The 23,535-nt window shown below is 41.5% G+C and overlaps 1 protein-coding gene across 1 annotated transcript in view; it reads left to right on the top strand.

Annotated features, from left to right (window-relative positions):
* Positions 1-23,535, top strand: part of erf (Ets2 repressor factor) — a 36,780-nt gene that overhangs the window by 7,858 nt on the left and 5,387 nt on the right. Inside the window, exons 2-4 of the mRNA XM_071499338.1 lie at positions 13,427-13,661; positions 19,983-20,095; positions 22,615-23,522. Coding sequence (XP_071355439.1) covers positions 13,427-13,661; positions 19,983-20,095; positions 22,615-23,522 — 1,256 coding nt within the window. The remainder of the gene's footprint in view (positions 1-13,426; positions 13,662-19,982; positions 20,096-22,614; positions 23,523-23,535) is intronic.

Here is a 23,535-nt window from a genome sequence, read left to right as displayed (position 1 = left end):
TATGTGCACAACAAAAAGACTCAAGTATCAAATGTGGCAGCAGTCTGCAGGCTGAAAGGAAGGATCAATCGTTGTACTGCTTTCACTGTGTCCAAAATAATTACATCCAAAGCCAAGACACATCTGGTCTGGTCTTACCAGGATCTGAAAAGCATATTTCTTAAATATGAAAGGAGCAGCTGATTTTAAGTGATTCCTCCAGCTGATTTTTATTGATTTCCAAGTACCACAGAATGAGATGGATCATCTTTAAACCAGCAGGAGTTACCCTGAATGCACTCTTTATAGCCATTACAAGAGGCAGCAGCACCTTACCTGTATGTTGGCCTAGCAGGTATATGTGTGGAAAGACTGGCAGGCTCATACAAAAAATTGATGTTATTCAGAGACGGGTATTTCGTTTTTTATTTTGTCAACTTTTTGGTCATTTTTTCGCCAACATGTGTTATATAATAATATAACTATAAATTATGTGAAATTTCCTCTTGCAGTTTTTGCCTGCCATAGCGAGGCAGGTGGCCCCCGAAGTAAACATACTGCCTTTAAGCATCCAGTCCAGTTCGAGCAGTGTCTCAATGAGATGCTGCCTGCTCATTTTCAGCTCCTTGTTAGCACTGCTCTAGTTTAAGTGCCTGGAATGAAAATAGTCTAAAGGTAAATGATGTAATGTTTTGATTAAATAAAGTCTAACAGGGCTGGAGAAGGTTTTCACTGCAGTCGCTGTCTTGTCTGTGAGTTGATAAAACTTGTCGGGGTCTGTGAAGGGAAAAGATGGAGTGAGAGAAAGATGGATTTAGCAGAGCACGGTCTTTCTTGACTGTTGTTTGCTTCAGTCATCAGTCTCTTGGGAGCCCTGTGGTTTTCTCTCTCTCATGGCTGTCACTATTTGTCCTGGGACTACCTGTGTGTGGTGTGTTTATGACTGATGTGACTCCATGTGTGAGGCTGTTTTTAAACCTAAGATATAGGAAGTTTGTGTTAAAGGCTAATAAAAGGCTAATTGCTTAAAAACCTTTTGTTTTCACACTCCAAAAATGCAAACAGGCAGCATACACACTCTCACCCTCTCTAAGTCTTAACACACACCTTCACACTCTCACACACCCTCATTCAAACCCACACTTTCGCCATCTCAAGCTCAAATACACACACACACACACACACACACACACACACACACACACACACACACACACACACACAGTGTACACCTGACAGACTACAGCCCCCATCTCACCTCCCTGATCAAAGCAGGGGCGGGTTGATGAGGAGGAGAAGATAAGGGCCTGAAGATTTTTAGAGGATTCAGTATTATGGCGTACTCTGTTTCAACCAGCCATTGCTGAACAGTCTGTCTGACCCAAGAGTAGCGATCAAAGCAAAATGTAACTCTTCATTTTGGTCTAGAATCCATGGTTTTGACATATTAAATTCGATTTAATCCCAGTTGTGTCTGTACATTGTAAAGATGAAAAATATAACTCTTGTTTATATCACTGTGAGACATAACCTTTGGCATTAGGAAATTGTGACAGAGACTTTCTGACATTTTACAGACCAAATAATTAATTGATTGCTCAAGAAAATAATCACATAATTCATATTATTTAGTGATCTGTAATAATCATTAATCTAACAACCTATGGAAACATAGGTCTATATAATTATGATAAACTGTCAAGTGATTGAACGGGTCTTGGCGTCTGTTCAAACCATTTCACAACAGGTATTTCAGCACTTCTGGCATTAGACTGACTTAAAGCAGCTGTAGAAACTGTTTAAGCCAATCCAAGGTTTGGTCTTGTCTTGTTAGCTGCTTCAAAGGTGGGTCATAAATTATATTCGTGATAAGAATGGCACCATTTGATCAGGTCAGCGCCATCAGTCGGCCATAAAGTTAATCTCTCTGTTTTACCCTGTCTGTCCTTCCCTTATGACTCGCTGCACTCAAACTCAGCTAACATCACAACATCAGCTTAAAGCTGATTTCTTGAAAAATCTTGGCAGTCTAAAAGATTTTTGTGTTCTTTCTTAGAAGTCTTGATGAACGAGCTAATTGAAACAAATGATCCAAATGAGAAAGAATGTTAAATCATCTGTATCATTTGACAAGTTGACTTCACTAAGTTCAATAATCTGTCCTTGTTCATTTGTTAAATCATAAGAAGTAGGTTTGTGACCCATTTGCTGTCCCTGTTGGCTGGTTGAAAGCCACAGGCCGATGGCAGTGATGAATGAGTGGTGTCTCTGGTTTATTGAAACGTGAAAGTCAGTCAGTCCCTCAGACACTCAGTCATCTCGCCTGCTCCCAGCATGCACTCTATATTAGGGGGCCCGGACCCCCCACATGCCATGAAAATGGGTGATGTCTGTCTTGCATTAACACACACGCACACACAGACACACTCTTTTAATTTTCTCACTACAGCTAGCGAGCATGGCTTGCTCATTTGGGCTGCCATCTCCCTGTGGTGACGCCGTCGTGCCTCTGTCTTTAATGTTTTTACACAGGGAGCGAGCCACTCAGTCTAGAGACTGCAAGATCCAGCTTTAATGCAATAGACTGCAGAATTAAGAGTGCGGTGGCCCTGCCAATGAGGAAAGGCTGACTAACGCACCCAGACATCACACGTGTAGAAAGTCCCTCGCTGGCTGTTTTACGTTTACAGAATTTAATGGACACACTCATCCAGAGTGAATTACTGTCACTGTTATTGTACTTCGAGCTACAAGCAGTAGATCGACCACATTTTGAGCCAGTACTGAAGAGTGGCAGCTCAGAACCAGAGTTCTGGCTGCAATAAAAAATTTTCAAGTTGACAAGAAGATGTTGAAAGTTTCTTGTACTCAGTGACAACCTTCAGCCGAGTTCTGGATGGTTGATGATCAGGAGCAGATTGGTCTGGGTTTCCTCCAGTTTCAGTCTAAAAGTCCAATCAACAACCATTTCTCCAGAGAGTGAACAAACAGGTCATCAATCAGGCTGAGTTAAGTATCAGACATGATTAATGGCACTTTCAATGACTAGTATCTTGATTATTGATGAGCACATAGTGTACCAATAACAGTTAATCCTTGCATTGCTCCAACAAATTATTATTTTTCATTATCAATTAATCTGTCAGTTATTTTCTCAATCAATAAATTTGACCGTTTTGTCAATAAAATATAAAAAGATAGTGAAAAATCCCTGTTAAAATGCCTCAGAGTCAACAGTCCGTAACCCAAATATTAAGTTTATGAGTGACAAAGAAAAATATAGAATCCTTAAATCTGAGAAGCTGGAACCAGTAAGTGTTGACTTCAGTTGTCATTTGATTATCAGAATAGTTGCGGATACATTTTCTGTTGATAAACTAATCATTGCAGCTCTAGTTCTTCTAATCTAAACTCATCAGGCATTCTGAGTGAACTAACTACTTCTTTGTCAATATAAAAAAATCAGCGTTTCTGCTATGAGTTGCCATTGTTCAGTCACAAAAGGCTGCTAACTGGGTTTTTTATTACCACAGCAAATCCATTTTTACACTGAGTTCCAAATTAAAGAAGGCAGATTTTATAATTCGACTAAAAGTGTGAAAACACTAATATAACATTTGTACTTCTATTGGATTTGCATTGTTATCCTGACTTCAAGTATCAGGAGAGAAAAGGGTTGATATTTATTTAGCTAATGTCATTCTGTTTCTTCATATTCTAACAAAGCTACTACTAATTCTGTCTGCTCTGGTGTCTACAAGACACCTAATATAAGTCTATCAGTTCTAATGAGAAGGGTTTCCTCCTCTGTTGCTTTTGAAGTTTCTCCTGTTAAAGGGTTTTTTTGTGGTTTCTTTTTCTCATCCACATCAAGGGTTTAAGGATAGAGGGTGTCACATGGTGTGTAGAGTATAAAGCCCTCTGAGGCAAATTAGTGATTTTTAGCTGTAAGATTGACTGAACCTCTCATAGCCAACTTTATCCAGTAGAAAAAACACTGTAGATACTTCAGTATCTACTTCATAATCTGGGTGTTAATCAGTGCACAAATATGATATGACTATTCACCAAAACTGCAAAATGGTTACTCTGATCCTGAAGTTTTATGGCTTTAAGAATATTTCTATATTTGTCCCTTTCTGTCACATCAGACACATCCCTGAACTGAACCTTTAGCATTGTCAAGCTGGTTGTCCTGCTAGTTGTAATCAACAGTGGAGTCTCTTTGTCTGTGTGGAAAGATGCTGAAAGGAAAGCAGCATTATGGGAAAGAGGGAGGGGGAGGTGAAAGGAGGAGATAAAATTTGATTGGCAGGGAGTATGAGAATGAGTCACTCATCCAGTTCCTTGGATATGGAGCTGTGGGCCTATTCTGGGCTGTGGTGACACGTGTGTGTGGGTGTGTGGGTGGGTGTGGGTGTACGTGTACAAATGCACACCAGTGGATCAGTCCATCAGCTGAAGTCACTAAGTTTTCAATGTTGGCCCAGCCACCATGTGTGTGCACACACGTGTGTGTATACTATGGTTGATTGGACAAATTTTGGTTGTGAGTGTGTTTTAGCTGGTCCTCACAACTTCAAAGGGCTGTTTGAGGGTTAAGTCTTAGGATTAAGGTTAGAGTGAGGTTGAGGTTAGGGTTGGGGGCAATGCATTATGTCAGTGAGTGTTTCCACAGCTATAGAAAGACCTTTGTGTGTGTGTGTGTGTGTGTGTGTGTGCGCGTGCGTGCGCGCGTGTGTTAGAGGAAAATGAAAGTAGCTTGGCGATCAAACCACAACACAGAAACCAGATTTAAACGCACATATTTATCTTCTCTCCCTCTCTCCTGCTCTGAAGTCCCCTGTACAACAACACCACTCTACACTCCAGTTCCACGGTGGCCTCTGTTAGTTTATGACAACTTCACTTATAAGTTGTTTGTATGGATTATTATCCTTTAATAGTCAGGAGAACAGTCTGTGCTGAATTTAGGACCTTGTAACTGTCAGAATTGGTCTTTCTTATTAATGACAGTAATGCAAGTACAGGACATGTTATCTGATTATGTAATTTAGTCCTGATGTGAGATTTATTACTTCCATGGACATTGAGACACATTGAGACTGCCTTTATATTTTCTCTCTAGTGGAAAGGGATTCATTTTTGTTCATGGTTGGATTCCCTCTTACCCAGATACATTGGTCTTTCCCTTCCTCCCCATACTAGCCCTTCTATATCCGGCTTGAATGCCCCTCAGGAGGAATGCTTCCTCTTGCAGTGATTTTAACCAAAGTCTTCCGGTTAAAGGTTGGTTGTTTGTTCTGCCAGCCCTCTGCCCAGTTTGATGTTATTAATCAGCAAAGGGACTGCCTGACTGTGGAGCTGGCTGGTTTGATGAGCTTAACATTGGTTGACTTCACTCTGCAGGGTGTCGGCCTGCCTTATTTCCTGCAGACAATGTATCATAAACATGCACAAGTTGTGTGTATTTCTGGGCACACATGTATGTGCACAACAGTGTGTGTTGCTGTGCAACAGATAAACCGAATCTGTTCTGCCTCAGTGCACCTCTTCATGGAGACAGTAGAGTTATATCACACTCTCTCTTTCCTGTCCCTTGATTTCTGTCTGTCTGTCTGTCTCTTATTCTATTTCTCATTTCTATTATTCACATAAAAACACAAATACACACATTTTCTTCCAACCAAACTCCACCCTGACTGTAGGAAGAAATTTTGAGCTCTCCAGCGAGGCAGTCAGGTAGCCAGGAGCTCATTAGAGCTGAATGTTTTACAGGGTTGTCATTTTCTGGGAGGAAAGCATGCTCAGACGAGTTTCGAAGCATGCGTATATGCATGCAAGTGTTCTTCCTCCCCGGGAGTACAGACCTGACGCTGGTCTGACTCCAAACTTGGCTCAGGCGCTGCAGATTAGGAGATAAGATAGAAGTTTGTGCTCTAAGATGATGTGATTGTTTTGGCTTTTGTTTTTTCATTAACACATCAGTGATAATCTTTCCTGTGACGATTACCTTCTCTCCTGCATTTAGTCTGCTCAGCGTTTTTTCCTTCCTGTTGGAGCCACAGGAATTTAAATGATATGTCTGGACGAGATTGAACGATGCAGCCATTAAATGATCTGGTCAAATGACCACATTGACTTGATTTTGACATATTAAAAAAAGTCTGTGTGACCCAGAAGGCTTGCTGAATGCATATCAGAGTATAATGACTGCCTCTTGAATGCACACACAGGCACACACACACACACCAAACTGGCTGGCTTAATCACAGCCTTGGCTGCCTCTGAGGTGCTGCGGAGTTCTCCAGGACGCGACAGGTTTCTGTCTGGCGGGGTTTGGGCGGCCGCTGTGTCACAGATTAGAGTGTTTTAGCTGTCTCACTTGTAGCAGAGATGGTTTATAGACTTAAAGGCTCCAGTTTGCAGTCCAAGGCTTTAATGCTGTGGCAAGCAGTCAAACTTTTTACTTTCTGCTGTGTCTTAACTCTTTTCTGCATGCTTGAATACACAACAGTGCAGCTCTCTCTGCTCTAAACTGTTCATCCCAAATGGTGAAACTTTGCTTGGTTTGGATTGCTCTGAGTATACGAGAAGCATCGTTCACAGCATGAGATAGAAAGCAACCGCATCCTCCCCAACAGAACCAGCAGGCTGATTTAAGTCGTGCAATTCCATGCCACTCCATTGACGGTTACATAAAGCTCCAGCTGTGCTCCCAAATCTGCCAGCAAAGTGTAACTCATCATCTGCACAAATTTAAGTCATTAATAACAAATCAGTTTTTTGTAACTGTAGCTTCTGTAGCCATTATCAATTTTTGGTTTTCTGGTGACTTTTCTTTTGTCCCTTCAGTGTCTTTATACAATTCTCACTTCCTCCATTGAAAACTCATTCACACGCACTTATCTCTCATTTCCCGTATTCTGTCATTCTTTCTCTTTTCATCAACTATGGCTGCACGATATTGGGAAAAAAACTGACATTGCATTATTTGTTTTTCTGAGGTATATATTGTGACATGAAAAAATACAGGAATTTTCACGAGATGTCTTAAATTCCTGTTTTTGGTCAACACCATCCTCTCTGTAGCCAAAATAGTTACATACAAGTGAAGTTGCTTTTGTTTTTGAAATCAAATCTTTCCCTTCCTCCGTGACATTGACCCTGCCTCCCCTCCCTCCTCTCCTAGTCTGTCTTGTCAGTCTGTTCATCCGTCTGTCTCTCTACAAGCCTTACGTAATGGAGGCATCATGTGAGAGCTGAGGTGAAGGTTTATGCCGTGCACCTGTGGACAGCCATCCTCCTTTCTCTTTGATCTCTGCTGGATTGTGTTTCTTTCTCTCCTTCTGCCCAGTCTTCCTCTTGTCTTCTACCTCCTCCTCCACTCTACCTTTCCACCTGATTTCCTCCTCATCCTGTCTGTTGCTCTGACTCCTCCCTGCCTTTAAGCCACTGGCTCCTCGAATCTCAACTCCATCCTTTAAGGGTAATTATGAGATCACCTCAATGAGGAGCAGAGGGTTTTTAAACAGTAGTTTGAGGCTCAGGACTCCTCAATAAAGCAGTGTTAGATTGCCTGTTGTGATCCCAGCATTTTAGACAGGTACTTTATACAGCAAGGCAAAAACCCAGATAACCAGGTCTGCATGATTAATAGTTCATCATCTTAAACTTGGTTGATTTAAAAGTGACTTTCCATTTTAAGTACATTTTATAAAGTGCATGATTTCAACAGGAATTCTTGACAGACTCGTGTAAAAATTTGAATTTTGAGTTTTGCATTAAATGTTCAGATGCCTTTTCAGTTTTTTTCCATTTGTTTTTTATTTGTGTTTTTCTCTAGAATTTGTCTTTCTGCTCACACCAGAACCGTTTACGCCCAACAGAGATTCTCCATTTCCTAATCTGTACCCATTTATTTCCTGCCTTTCTGTGTTGTCCTGATCCCATTCCCGATAAACCCCATCCAGATTTCAGTAGCCATCCAGCCCCCGGTCTTTAAGCCTGGCCTCTTACCTCTGTGCGTCGCTCTCCGGGCCCCTGAATCATTACCCAGCAGACAGACACAGACCGACCTTTCCAGCAGCTAAATATAGACCCACCAAAGAATAGGAGGAAGGGAGGGAAAAATAAACGGGGGGATAGATGGAACAGCATGTTAAAGAAACTTGCAGGGGGAGAGCAGGAGAGGAGGAGGTCGTTTGTGTTTAGTCTCAGCGGCTGCAGGCCTTCTGGACAATACCCCAATGATGGCTATCGGTTATTATGAGCACTATTCCAACTGTGGTGACGTCAGAGTCCCTAAGAAAAGCAGACCTGTGTGTTAAACCTCCTCACCCACTGATTGCTGCTGCACAGATCCTGTGTTTCTCTTGGAAAGGAGAATGCAGGTGGCTTGGGACTGCAGGCTAATAGTAAATGAGTTTTTCTACCCTGTACTTGGCTATATATAGAATCCAGTGAGGCCTGAAATTGTGTGTTTCACCTCCGCCTAACAATCAGAAATTCTTCCTGTCTGGAGTAGAGCTTGCCAGATAGTACCGAGGCTTTTGGGTTCGTTTGTCTACTTCACTTTTCACTAACTTGCAGCTCTGCACCCAGACCTCTTGTGTTGTCAGTGCTGTTGCTGACATGCACTGTAATCTGTAAAAGCTCTGTCAGTTTGACATGTTTGCATTATGTCTGAAAAGGACCCTGATCATTTTTCTCAGGATTTACCCTATTTACGACCCAGTAACACGTCTATAACAATTTCTCTACAGCTCAAGTGCCCCAGTAGTCCACCAAAAGTTAGTCGATGAGATGAGTCCTAGTCGGGTTCAACTAACTGGGCATATTTTGTAATAAAATTAGAAATGGGACTAAGAGGTAGTACAATGAACAGCAGCAACAACAAGCCACAGGAGCTTCACTACATGTGTAAAAAAAGGTTAGAAATTGGTTTGACCCAAGAAGGATAACTGCTCTCTTCATGCTGAGGATGAGATAACAAGTTACAATACTTTCTGCATTATATATTCTGTGATGCAAAACCCAGGACATTTTGTAGGTTCCTTCTAGTAACAATAGTTTGTATGAGACAAAGTTTTATTGCTTCATCAGTCTTGCTGTTCCTTTGCTGTCCTTGTCGCTCTCCCACTCTCTTGTGCTCTCTCTCTGTGACATCCGCTATCTTTTAATCTCTGTTTTTACTCACATTACAATACCCACCAGCTGTAACAGATGCACCTCCAACTGGACCATCAGTCTGTCAGAATGCCACACGATCAGCCGTGCTGTCGGACTGTCTGTATCCGTCTGTCTTGCTATCAAGGTGCTCTGATTCATTTCAAAGAAAGACCCTGGCTGTGAATGAATGAGCTTTGTCTGTCTTCAGAAGCAAAATGGTCTCAATGTACGGTTCTTTAAGCTTGAATTGACCTGAGTGGAAGTGAAAACTTGGTCCTCCAGTGCTTTTGGGACGGGACAATCTTGTGTTTCTGTTGTAAACGCAGTGTGACAGTGAAGCCGACGCTGAAGAGAGAGGTCTCCTCTGGTTAGACAGATCACACCCTCACACTGCAGGTCCCTGGATCTGTGCCCAAACTTCAAACTCTTTTGGCAAGTTTCTGCAATTGAATCATATTTTGTCTTGTTTGTCGTGACTCGGCCATTTATTTTTAGAGCTAAAAGCTTTTGTTGCTAGGAGACTGTGTGTCTTAGGAGAGGCTGAGCGAGGGAGGGACAGAGTGAAAGAGAAAAGAAAGCAAGAAAGAGATGGCAGTGGTGTTGAGGGGGAGAAAGGCGGAATCTGTGAAAGCTGAACGACAAATGAACGAGATATGAGTCAGCAGGGACATCTGCAACACACACATGCAGTGGGCATGGTTGCTATTCTTGTGTTCTTTGTCTGTGTGCTCTGTGCACCCACGCATGAACCCACTTACCTCTCCCCACTAACCTGTGTTGTGTGTCTGTGTACTTCGTGTGTGAGAGAGATATTAGCTCGCCCACTTTGATTTAATACTGTCCTTCTATGTGTTGTGTGCTTCGGCGCGTGTCTCTGCATGTGTGTGTATATGGAAGGGTACTGCATGTGCACAAGTGTTTTTCTGCAGCAGTCACCAGTGTACCCCATTATACAGCTGCGCGTTGTGTCTGTCACAACGCCTAACCTGTCCCCAGCGACAAGAGCCTTATTGTCATGTGTATGAATCATATGCTTGTACCCCATTAGTAATCTGCCTTCAAATGGCTATTATCAACTGTCAGAGCCAGCTTGTCTGTGTGTTGGCTCAATCTCCAAGCACCATAGGAGATCAGATAGCAGCATGTGGTTTATTAGTCACCACGAGCGAGTCTGTTTTTTTGGGATATTTTTTCCTTCTTCCTTAATATGGCTTTTGTAAGAGAGTTTTTGAGTGTGCTAGCTACTGCTGTCAGAAAAAAATAAGCACTAAGCTGTGAAACTGTTATAAGAGTCACCATATTTGCAAATTTGGAGAGTGAGCATTGTATATTTATATTTTGAATTATCAGTGTTCGGTTGAAGCAAAGACAAAAAAAAAATACAAAGACTGCACGCTCATTGAAAGACACATTTCTCACAAAGATGCACCTGTTTGTACAAATGGACAAGTTATATTAAAATACGCATATTTAGCCACGTAATGTCCTTCTATCAAGAGGTTCATAAATCAATCAGTTAATGCCAATACCATATTGTGACATTTCAGGTTTATGGATTGATATAGATTGAGCTCTTAAATATGGGAATATCTCTGGAGTATTCTTATGAATTACAAAGGACAGAATGAATGAAAGGATCTGATTTTTTTTTTATATTTTCATTGGGAAATTTAAAAAAAAAAAGGAAAGTTGAGGAACTGCAACTCTGTCCCACCAGAATTCTTGCAAAATTTGTGGTCTGTTGGACAACAAAACATCAAAGCTTGAAGCTCTTAAATCTGTCCTAAAGGGGAAAGCAGATTACAGTTGCTCAACCTGTGTGTGTCTCCATTATTTAGCCAGACATTGATCACAAGGGAGCTTGCAGCAATGTCAGAGGCAATGTGCCTGTGAAATACTTAGAGTTTGGTTGTGTGCAAACTCCAGTGGCCATATGGACAGTTTTCCATGCACTAAAAAGTCAGTAGAAATCCACTTTCAGTGCTCAGTCACATGTAGTGGAAACACTGGATTGTAAACACTAGATTTTTCATTTGGAAGTGAATATTTGTGGCTTATTTTTCCACGTGCGAGTGGTCATTTGTTGTGGTCAGACATTCCCACTTTCAGTCAGTTATGTCTTACTACTGCTGCTGCCGCCGCTGCTTGCTCTACTACTACTACTACTACTACTACTACTACTACTAGTTCTACTGCTACTACTACTGCGACTACTTCGTATTAATGATATTTGCAGACACAGCTGCACACCTAATGGTGGACTTTGGTTTCTTTGTGTTCAACGTGGTTAGTTTTTCCATGACTCACTTTGACTCCATTTACACCTGCTATTAAAATGTGATCTGTATCTGGATAAGCGAAAACACATGCCAACTTCCAGGCAGGTTGTAAATCTTTGTGGTCAGGATTTGATCGAACATATCAGTGCATTGCGATTGATAAGAGCAGAGTCAGCTATTTGTAAATCCAGTTTGTTTTTGTTTTTTTGAGAAAGAACCACCCATGTGGGCGGGAAAGTCGTGACTAACTCTGGAGTTTGTGGTCCACTCAGCTACACAAAAGACTCAAGCACGATCAGTTTTCACCAGTTGTTGCTCCTTTACCTGATCTGCTGTGAAGCAGTCACTGAGCACTGAAAGCAGCTACAAATGCAGCAAAAATGACCTGGTGGCAGCTGTGTTGCTTCTGACAAAAAAAAAATTGGAAAAAAAATCCCTCTCACTGTGATGAAAAGTAAATATCAGCTACACTGTATAATTTAAAATTAACTCACACCTGCCATTTTTGTTTCAGTCTAATCCTGGTAAACACATAGTGAAGACAATGGCAGCACATATTGTGTAAATGGAAAAGTCATAATTGATTTAATCACCATCTGGGCACTATATCCACGTACAGTTTGTGTATGTGGATATAGTGCTAAATTACACAGGAATTTAGTTGGCAGGTGTGTCCTCTTTTTCCCGCAGCTCTTTTATGGTTCTTTTTTTCTTCATCTTATCTGTGTTTCATTTGGCCCCACGTTCTTTTGTGTGGTTGTTCTTATGTGTTGTTCTCTGCCATCATCATGGAGCTGCCCCAAAGCAGTTTCCTATCAACCGCTGACAAGGCAACAAAAGACTGGGGAAAAAAACAAAACAATTCCATGTGTAATATGTCAGATTGTTGATTGCATATTCATGCACATTAGATGTATGTGTTTTTGTGTTTGAGACCCTGATGACATACAGTATGATGCAATGACTGCAGTGTTATGTATGATTGTGTCATGCAGTGCAGTCGCACTCACATCACCACAGTGTTATAGTCTGTCAACCTTGAACACATCATTGTTAACAGTTCCCTGCCACTGCTGTATAGATATGACAGGCTTTATGGAGTGTGGGAAACTGATTGTAACCTTGGTATTTAGGATAGTGTGTGTCTTTTACAGTTACATAAACACACACACAAACACACACACAAACTCTCTCACAGAAAATTCAGCATTGTTATATTGTGCCCATATGTTTCCCATCCTCAGCTTTCTCAGCCTGATTGCCAAGACACATCTGGTCCTAATGAGGTCTGTGTGTCTGTGTGTGTGTGTGTGTCTGTGTGTGTGTGTGTGTGTGTGTGTGTGTGTGTGTGTGTGTCACTATGCCTTTTCTATTCAGCCTTTCAGCCTGGCCTTGTGTTGAAGTGGTGTTGAGTCTTTTACTGCCACCCACTGCTTTACAACACAAAGCCTATACTTTTAACTGTTGGATAATAGTGTGTGTTCTTGTGTGTGCTCTGATGGTAGTTATAAAACCATAGCTTATATTTTGTCTGCTCATATCTCGAGGCCTGTTAATCTGTTATAACAGTGCTGATTTTCCAGCTTTGATGCTGATAGCAGTGAAGTTTTGATATGACTGCGGTCTGTGGGAACAAATTTAGCCAAAATGCTCATCACCAGCTTTCCTGGAACCAACAGATCCACTTTGCAGGGAAGCCATAGACCAAAATGTGTTTTGGATTTGAATGTACATATTTCATCCTTGATTCTGTGGCTCCCAACAGTCTCATGTTTTATATTCTTACACAAATGCTCCACTCTACCAAGTCACTACTGTTTCTCTACTCCTTCACCCATGCTGTTCCTTCTTCTTCACTGAACTCTTTTTTTCTCTTGAAACTTTGGAACCTCAACACATCGTAATTTTTTTTTTTTATCACCAGAAACACAAAAAAACTTGCATCCTTCCTTTCTTTGAATCGGCCTCCACCTGAACCCTCCTCTCTCCTCCCACAGGGTTTGCCTTCCCGGAGTGGGCCTACAAGCCTGAGTCAAGCCCAGGCTCCAGGCAGATCCAGCTGTGGCACTTCATCCTGGAGCTGCTGAGGAAAGAGGAGTACCATGACGTCATCGCCTGGCAGGGAGACTATGGAGAGTTTGTCATCAAGGACCCAGACGAGGTGGCCCGCTTATGGGGGGCCAGGAAATGTAAACCACAGATGAACTACGACAAACTCAGCCGAGCACTAAGGTGGGTGAAACAAGAAATGAAAGACGCAAATGATAACACCTTTCCACTAAATACCATATTATACTTTTCAAATTAATGAGGCTGCAAAGGTCAAAGTGCAAATTTCTGCAGATTGTGTGTCAACAAATAACGGAACAGATATCAAATGTAGTATAAACACAACTACATCTGTATCTCTTTTTTTTCCTCTATATCTGCCCCTTAAATATTTTTGAAATCAGTGTCACTGAACACAGAAGTTTACATCTGAAAACTTGTCCAACATGAAACAGGTCTAAACCATATTGTCAGACCCATTTTTGACTTTGAAGAGTAAATGAAGTACAAATTTCTCTCCGCAATCATATTTAGGTTCATTTGTGAGTGAGAGGAGCAGAAATTGTAACTGAGACAGAAAGTTTTCCACTTTGATCACTAGAGGTTTCATCATTTTCCCAAGTCTGTGAGGGTCTGCATGAGCCACTGTGCAGATGTCAAGAGGTTGCCCTCATGTTTTCTAGTACACGTATAGAACAGGTCCACACAATCATACCTCTGATTGTGGTATGTATCGGGTCCCCAGATGTCTGCGTCTGCGTGCATCCTAGAGTATGATAGTGGTTTCTGACACCGAACATGAATCTGTAGCTTCAGTTCAACTCTGCCCTCATTTCCTGTCTGTAATAAAAATTTTCGAAAAGACTGAAGTAAGCATAGCTTCAGTATACTATGGGTTTCCTGTAGTAATCCTGCACTGACTCTAAAGTCAATCTACTGCACGACTGTATAAATTTTTGTTGACACCTGATTGAAACCAATGTCTGGGTCAGGACCACAGAGGCTGGTTGGATAACACTTCATATATTAACACCGACAGCAAACGTTGGGTTTTCTTCATCCTTTATTCAGTATAAAAGGTATTATCTGTGTTTAGTAAGGCTAGTCTTGCCTCATGTTAATATTTAGCTTCAGATTCAGGTCATGTGTTCCTAATAGGTATCAGCATGGCAAAGAGCCCAGATGGGATGAGATCATTTCGATCTTAAATTTCAGGAACTAGAATCCTGTTTGCTTTGAACTCCAGATGAACTGTGATAAAGTTGAGCGCTGATGATCATGTATTTTAAGTGTCAGCCAGAGAGTGGAAAAATGAAGGATGGCTAGGGCTGCAAAATAAAAATATAATCGAAATCGCAATATGGCCAAGTGCATTATCCAGATTGCAAGATTTTTGTTAAAAGTAAAATATGTGACAGCATTGTTGTGCAATATTAGCACCATAAGCATTGTGGAGCTACAGAGATGATACAAATCATATTCTCCAGATTTTTTATTTTTATTTTTTTGTCAGTGAAATGAAATGCAAAAATGATCACTCCAACAGAAATCATGACTCATATTGCAATATCTGCCAAAATAATTTCAATATAATTTGGGTTTTTTTGCATCTCGTACAGCCCTAGTTTAGGCACAAACATAAAAATTATTTTCGAATCAACCTGGTTTGCACCAGCCTCAGTAAATCAGCAGATGACTCTTCATCTATACCACAAAACTGAGGATTAAAACTTAGCTACAGAGCAAACTCTCCCATTTTCTGCTCGAGTCTTTAAAGAAAAAAAATTCCCTATCATTATATTGTTATTGACCCTCACCCTGCACATTTAAGCCCCTCCCTTCACTGCTGACATCATCTTACGCCAATTCAGTAGACATAGCCCAACCCCACTGATGATTTATTGTGAATTGTGCATCTGCGCCGCGTGCTAAAACTCCAGGATGACAGTCGATTTAGAAACACACACCTTCACCCTCCGCAGAGCACATGTGGGATGCGGCAGAGTTTTATTTAGCTGCCAGTCTGTTCTCCCATCGTCATGTACACAAACACACATGCACACAGCTAGTCATCAGTGTCGCCTCCTGTGTTGTAGGTTGGTGTGGGTTATAGTTTGCCATGGTGATGACTAGTTACACTGCCTCATCACCACACACACACTCACTCACTCACTCATGCATGCGCGCACACACACACACACACACACACACACACACACACATACACATACACATATACTTAACACCTTGTGTATGTCAGTCCTCCTCCAGCCCATCTGTGTCTTGTTTGTTGCTTAAATCTTTTTTTTTGTTTTGTTTTCAACTTACCCTCATATGACTGCATATTTAAAAACACCCAACCTTTTCTGAACTTGTATTGGAATATATCTGAACACCACTTTGTTGATCAGAATGTAATTTTGTGAATTTTAGAGTTATTTATGGTGCTGATGTAACACAGTTGTTTCACAGCATTGTTGTTAGTTTACGTAACAATACAGACATACACAGTATCACAGGTAGAAACAGAAGCTAATTTACAGTCCCCTTCCCTGGTTAGTAAAACTGATTTATTTTTTAGACCTACCTCACATATAGTCCCATCAGTTAATAACATAGGTTAAAGTGTAACAAAACTTGAAGTCTATCATACAACATAGAATTTATAGTTTGGTAACTGCATAACATCATATTAGGAATTATATAATTTGTTTATCCTCCATTTTTGCTGCAACAGTGTCCTTTAGATTTTATTTGACACCATTAGAAGAAGAATGGGGCTTTTTTGGTTATTCATAGCTAGTTCATAGTCACTAATAAACAATAACCTGATATTAAATGGCTTGTATCCTTAAGAAAGAATTAAACCCACATTGAAATAATCTCCAGCTATACGAACACACCTGAAAATGCATATTGGATGATCATTCACATACACTGGGTATGCCCATGCTGATGTAGGAAAGGATACGTTGGAGTGGAGTTTTCAAATTAAAATGGAGCTAGCAGCGTTTCCAAAAGTCTTGTTTCAGGGGCTTAAACTAGTGTGGACACCAGGTGTCAACGTAGCAAAAGTAGTAGCGTAGATGTAGCCACAGAAGCAGTTGCTTTCTCTCCAGTCACAGTGAGTGTTTAACATCAAGGACCAGCTGGAGCCAAACTTTATTGTGAATGTCTTTACTGTGGTTTTTAAACCTTTTTATAGGAATGAAGGATTGTTAATTAAGTGTGAAGTCTCTGGAGGAAAGTTCTGCCTTAGATGTGAAGTCTTTGATTGATGCTTCTCTGCGTCTTTGAAGTGAGATTGTGAGTAAGAAGTGCATTGCTACACATATGTTCATTCATACATACAAAGTGCATGTGAGTAGAGACATGTATGTCTGGGTGCCTGTGAGTTTGTGTTCCCGTACATCTACGTGTGTGTTCAATACACAAAGGTTGAGTATATACAGTCAAAGTCCTTTCTAGTTTATTTGAAGGAAGTTCAAATGGTCTTCAAAGAGCAGGAGGCCATGAGGAAGCCGGGGCCTGGTATGTGTGACTGGTTGTCATATATTGACTCAATACTGTTTGAAAGAGTGTGTGTTCCTTTCACATGTATGTGCCTGGCCTTTTCCCAGACTCATTCAAAGTGCCATCCATCTATCCATGTGTCTGCGAACATTATGTTCCCTCAGTTTTTACTGCATATACAGGCCTGATATTGTTAACGCCCACTCTCTATACTGCCATTTACCTCCTGGAGTGTCAGTGTGTGCGTGCAATATGTATTCTTCTGATTTTTATTTCTCTGTTGAGTGTTTCGCATGCCTGATTGCCTGATTATCTATCAATCTGCTGATTATTTTCTCAATTACTCGTTTAGTCTGTAAAATGTCAGAAAAAAAGTGTGGAATGGATCGTAATAATCCAGAAACCAATGTGACATCCTCAAACATTTTTTGTCTGACCGATAGTCCAGCACCGGAAGATATTTGGTTTATATTGATATAAAACAGAAAACAGTAAAATACTCACAAATCATAAACTGGAACTTGGGAATAGTGTTAATTTTTGCTTGAAAAATTACTTCAACCACACCATCTTGAGCAGCCGTGATGCCTGTCAACATGTTGACATTTGATCTCAGCTACACACCTGTAAAGTTAAGTGACTGTGTCTTGCACAGTTGGGACACTATCACACTGACAAAATCTGTCCACAGACAGACAGATAGGGGGTCAAAGGTCACTATGACCTCACAAAACAAATTTTTGGCCATAACTCACAAATTCATATATGAATTATGACACAATTAAACCCAAACATCTAATAGGATAAAAATGAAGTGATAACATTTTATATACAAACGATCAAAGGTCAACTTCACAGAGACATCATAACCTTCTGCAAAAACACATCTGGCCGTTATTGAATGCTGTAACTCAGGAACAGAAGAAGATCATGACCATATTTCCTGGAACTTCACTGGTAGTTCTAATTATTGCTTGCATATGTTCTGCCTGCATTGTATGTTTGGGCCTGTGTGCCTGCTGTATACCTGTGTGTATGTGTTTTTTTGTGTATGTGTGTGTGTGTGCGCCTGTATTACATGTGATGGTGTGGGTGTGCGTAGTAGTTGGCTCGGGCAGAAGAGGCCCTTCACTCATTGAGTCATTTAGGGGTTGGATGAGCTCCTGGTTCACACACTCCTGCTCTGTTTTGTTCTCTATTGTACCAAACTCCAGTGACTAATACTCTGTTCATACTGTAGCAGGGATACAGCTTTGTCATTCTGACTAATATTTTATCCGTGATTATGGTGTTTTTTAATTGGCTTGACTGATTTTAGGAAAAGAATATCTTTATATTTGCATCCTGACTATGGTTCAGGGCTGTAGTGGTGCAGAGTTCAAAGATTTGGGGTCACAGTTTGATATTTTCATCCATCATTTTGGAGCTGTGAGGAGAGGAGAACTTGTCAAAGTTAAACAGCATTTTGCAAATACTTCCTAGAATTAGTTTTATTTCACTTGGAAAAATGGTAGAGTTTAATGTAGGGTTATTGTGTTTGTATAAACATTGCCCAGCTCCCAGTTATGTAATATGTAATACTCTATTTACCTTTTATCACTGAAGCTTCGCCTGCATATTGGTAATGATGATGTTTTTTTTAAATATGTGGCCAAAATGAAAACCACTGTTAGATGAATAGATGTAGAGGAAAACTGAATCGATGGATTGTTAAGTAACAGTTATACAAACTGAAAGACCATTTTCCCGGTATGATTTTTACATTCAGCCTTTTCCTCTGCTGGAGAGCAGCTCGATTAAAACTTACTGACAATGGGAGAGCTGCACACAATTTGTTATTCAAGAATATCTGTCTTTATGTCCATATTCACCACTGAGCTCCTCTCTGCTCGATTCTACTGGGAGTGATGAATAACATATTACATTTCTCAGAATGAAGTAGCCACTCACAATTGAATGAGAGACAATGATGTAGAAGTTTTTGTGTAAGGAAATATGAATGTGGTTTGATCCTGAGGCTTTTGGTGAGTCACTGGGAGCCATTTTATCGTCTCTTTAGATGAGCTGTCAGCGGCTCGCTATTCACTCTCCTACATCTCTCTGTGTATTGATGATGACTAATGCACTCATACTAATGGAGCCGTCTGTGTAAGGCGAAGTCAGAATGGCTGTCTCACTTCCTTAAGTAATCACAATGCGAGTTTGAATCTAACTGTGTGTTCACATTGTGAGCAGCTTGTAACTTGTGTGCTGAACACTGAGTAATGTAACATTATGCAGAGTTAGAGCTTTGAACAGCCACATTGTGGTTTCTTAAGTTTCACTTTTGTCTTTGCAATGTTGCATTGTTTTGCTGCTTTAATATGGGTTAGCTCTCTAGCAAACACCAGTTCACCAACATTAAATATGGAAATCAGAGTGAGTTCAAAGCTGCTGACCCCAGTGTTGAATGCAGCTGTCGCCCATGTGTTCAAAACCTTTGTTCCTGAAATAAAAGTTTCATTTCAAGAACCGAAAAACTCTAATGGCTCTGATTATCTTCTCCTCTAATTTACATTGCTATGCAGAACTGCTCACACACAGTAATTACTTCACATCAATAGGGCTGCAAGAGTGCAGATTTGATTGGCTGTGGATACCAGCGACCCTAAAAGCTGTGGCCAATCCAGCCGGCAAGGTTGCAAAATGTCCACATTTGAGCCAAATGTCACAGTTTCTTCAGGTTCACAGGAAGGTAATGGACTGTGGTGATTTGTTGATCATCTTGGTTGCTCTCTGAATAATCACTGACTGACTGTGCAAATGTGAAAGTCATTTTTGTGGCACGTAGGAAACATCAGCTGGGAAAATGTTGACAATAAGTGTATTTATCCATGAATTCACACACACCAAAACAAAATGTGGCCACAATCAGAGGTTTACCACATGTTGCTGATGATGTGCCGAGTAACTTAGTGGAAGATGACACTCTCTCCGTCCTGCTCTCTTTAGATACTACTACAACAAGAGGATCCTCCATAAGACCAAAGGGAAGAGATTCACCTACAAGTTCAACTTCAACAAACTAGTGCTGGTCAACTACCCCTTCATCGACATGGGCTCTGGTATGTAGACGCACACTTTCACACTTACTTGATAAATCCTTCAAGTGTCTGGGCAACAGCCCAACTTGAGCTGTCTGTAGACACTGGAGAGCTCAGATGTCTCAAGAGGACTTTGTTATAATTCACATGGAGTTGTGACAGTTTATAAAACACTTAACCAGGGTTTTTTTAATTTCTTAAAGCAGAAATTGTTAGTTCATTGTAGCACCAGTTTTGGAAATCAGGACTTCTAAGCTCATGTCTGACCCGTTTATTTCTTTTTCTGCCTTAATAACATCTCTTGTCTAGAAGTTATTTTGGATGAAAAGAATTGAATTGCACTTGACAGGAAGGACCTGTTCAAGGAGTGTTTTGTCTCGAGGACAGATTTTGGCCTTCAGGTGTCTGTGAATTTGAGGTGCTTGTATGTGCAGTAAGTGTATTTCTGAACTTGACTTCTGTAAACTATAACAAAAAATAACCTGTGAAGCATAATTTGAATCAGCCAAAATAACTGGTACATAATGGCTATATACCTGTTAGACAAGAGGTCTTAAAAAACGCTTAAAAAAGCATTGATTTCACTTTTCTCTGAAAAGGTATTTAAAGGTAATAAAAAAAGTGTGAATGTTTTATAAAGGTCATGTATTTTCCTTTAGCCTGCCAAAGACAATAATGCTCCTTCCAACTTGTTTTTGTATGGAATTTTAGCAAAAACTGACTTTATGTTAGTTAGTTAGTTAGTTAATTTGTTTTTTTTATTAGTTAGTCCACCCATCTATTTTCTGCTGCTTATCCAGGGCGTATATGAAAATATTCCTAAGAATTATGGTTTTATCTGCTAATAAATACTGACAAGTGTTATGCAAATGTCAATAAATTCATGCTAGCAACTCTACTGCTATTCATTGCTATCTTTCATTCTTTGGTCAGTATGACAGAGACAGGTTTTAAATTCCATTCTGTGTGGTATTAAAAACATCTATAAAAGTCTTAAATTTAACTTGGTGAACCCTGCGTTTTTGGCAAAGACACTCTTGGAGCAGACAAAACCCCAAAAGTGTAACTGAAATGTTCAAATGTTATTGTCTAAGAGAGTTTCCAGTCAGTGTGGTGGGTGACTTACTAATTTACTTGCCAAAGAGAAATGTTATAGGTAAAGACGAGGAGCAGTTTTGTGGCCAACTCCGGTCTGAGTCGTAATAGTAGACTCAGTTTAGTCGAATCATATTTTTGTCAAAAAATACCATCCTAATAGAAGCAGAAATATATACATATTATATACAGTTAGGATGTGGGTGGGGTGTGTGCGCATGTATCTGTCTGGTGTGTGTGTGTGTCCTCTAAGACATCACTGTGCCACGTCCCAGTTTATCCCTCTCCTCCCTCCTCTGAAGTCGTCTCTCGTTCTGGTCCCGGCCACCCAGTGTAAACACAGCCCATATGGAGCGTTGGATACGAGTGACATAAGTGCAGCACGAAACTTTAATTATAGCCTCTGTGTGATGTGGCCCACACACTGACATGTTGTGATATGATGGTTTCGTATGATGGTTTTACACACACACACATGCCCACGTCAATCTGGATTGATGTGCAAGCACAGATGCTCACTAACATATACACTAGATAAACACACACACAAACACGCACACATACACACAGTTTTTCTCCTCTCGTTGTCTCTGACACACATGGTTGTGAGATGTGTTCTTTTTTTTAAAAAAGAGACCTACACATACACACACACACACACACACACACACACACTCAGTGGCACTGGAAAAAACAGAGGAACCCAACCCATGTTTGTGATGGCAGTAAGAGCGACTTTTCCAATATTTAATTCTGGCACGTGCACGGATGCCAAGAATTTATTGCAGTGCCACAGTCTCCCTGGCAGGAGAGAGAGAGAGGGGGGGAGGGGGGGAGGGAGGAGGGGTTGAAAGAGAAGGGAACTTGTGGCTTTGTGTAACCCAGTGTTTTCTTTCTGTGTGCCTGTGGCCCTCTGGGTGAAATAGTTTATGGGAGGCATGTGACCTACTCTCATTAGTTACTTTTCCCTTTCTGTTCAGTTTAAAGGCCTGATTTGTCCAGATTTACCAAAAAAAAAAAAAAAAAAAAAAAAACATATTTTCTCAATTAGTTTGGTTGGTATCGAGCCACGCAGTCAGTTTAGTGACCGCCATGGCAGGAGGCATGATGTTTTCGTGTTGTCTGTACGTACGTTCCTACGTCCTTGATGCTTACACTATTTAAAAGTGACTTAAAAATGGACAGAAAGATGCCTTCCCAGAAACAATATCTGTTATTCTACATAATCCACAGACTGAAGAAATGGTCCCGGTTTTTCTATTGAACCTCTATTGTGCTGCACTGGAGGCAAAAATTTCAAAATCTCAAAAATCTCTGCATGGATAGATGCACCTAGAGTTAAGAGAGGAAATGTGTTTTCATTTTCTTTTGTTGGGCGAAATGTTTCTTTCAGATTATGCGTTTTTAAACTTCATGTTTTTGAATTTGACTTTTCTTCCTCACAGGTCGAGGCGTCCCTCAGAGTGCCCCTCCAGTACCAACCGGAGGCACCCACTTCCGTTTCCCCCCCTCCACGCCATCAGAGGTCCTCTCATCCAGTGAGGAGCTTCGCAGTCCGGGCATGTTCAGCAGCGTGGCCCGGCGTATGGCTCGAGGCTCCGTCAGCGACTGCAGCGACGGCACCTCCACCAACTCGGAGCTGGAGGAGGGTGTGGGGGCCGACGAGCGGGGCGTGGGAGCTGAGAGGGCCTTCAGGGGTCTGCTTCCTCCCCGCCTGCCTCACGATTCTCTCTTCAGGGTCTACGGCGGCGCCCCAAACCCAGCAGGGCTCCCCAGACCTGCCCCCAGGGTCCACCCTGAGCCTCTGTCCCCATTCCCTGTCTCCCCCCTGCCTGGCCCTGGGGGTCTTCTTGCCCCAACTCTGTCCCCAGCCCTGTCCATGACCCCTACCCCCCACCTGCCCTACACCCCATCCCCCTCCCTGTCCTCTCCAATGATGGGCTCCCACTTTTCCTTCAACCCAGAGGATATGAAGCACTACCTGCAGGCCCACACCCAGTCTGTCTACAACTACCACCTCAGCCCCCGAGCCTTCCTCCACTACCCCAACATCGTCATCCCTCAGCCCCACCGCCCCACCCTGGAGAAACCAGCCACCCATCACCTCCACGGTCCGCCCCTGCCACTCTCTCATTCGCTCAGCCAGCATCCGGGAGGCGGAGAGGAGGGACAACAGCACCCATCTCCGTTCAAGTTCAAGCTGCAGCCTCCACCTCTCGGGCGCAAACAGAGGGAATCTGGAAGCTCATTGGCTGCTTCTGCCTCCTCCTCTTCCTCCAGCCAGTCCTCCTCATACACAGGGTCTGGGCAGATGAGCAACTCTGTCCTGGCTGCGGGGCCTCCAAAGATCAAGGTGAGACTGCTGC

Source organism: Trachinotus anak, unplaced genomic scaffold, assembly GCF_046630095.1.
Source record: "Trachinotus anak isolate AG129_WGS33_773 ecotype Australia unplaced genomic scaffold, CSIRO_AGI_Tana_v1 ptg000016l, whole genome shotgun sequence".
NCBI lineage: Eukaryota > Metazoa > Chordata > Actinopteri > Carangiformes > Carangidae > Trachinotus > Trachinotus anak.
The sequence above is the reverse complement of the archived record's forward strand: the minus strand, read 5'-3'. Positions and strand labels throughout refer to the sequence as shown.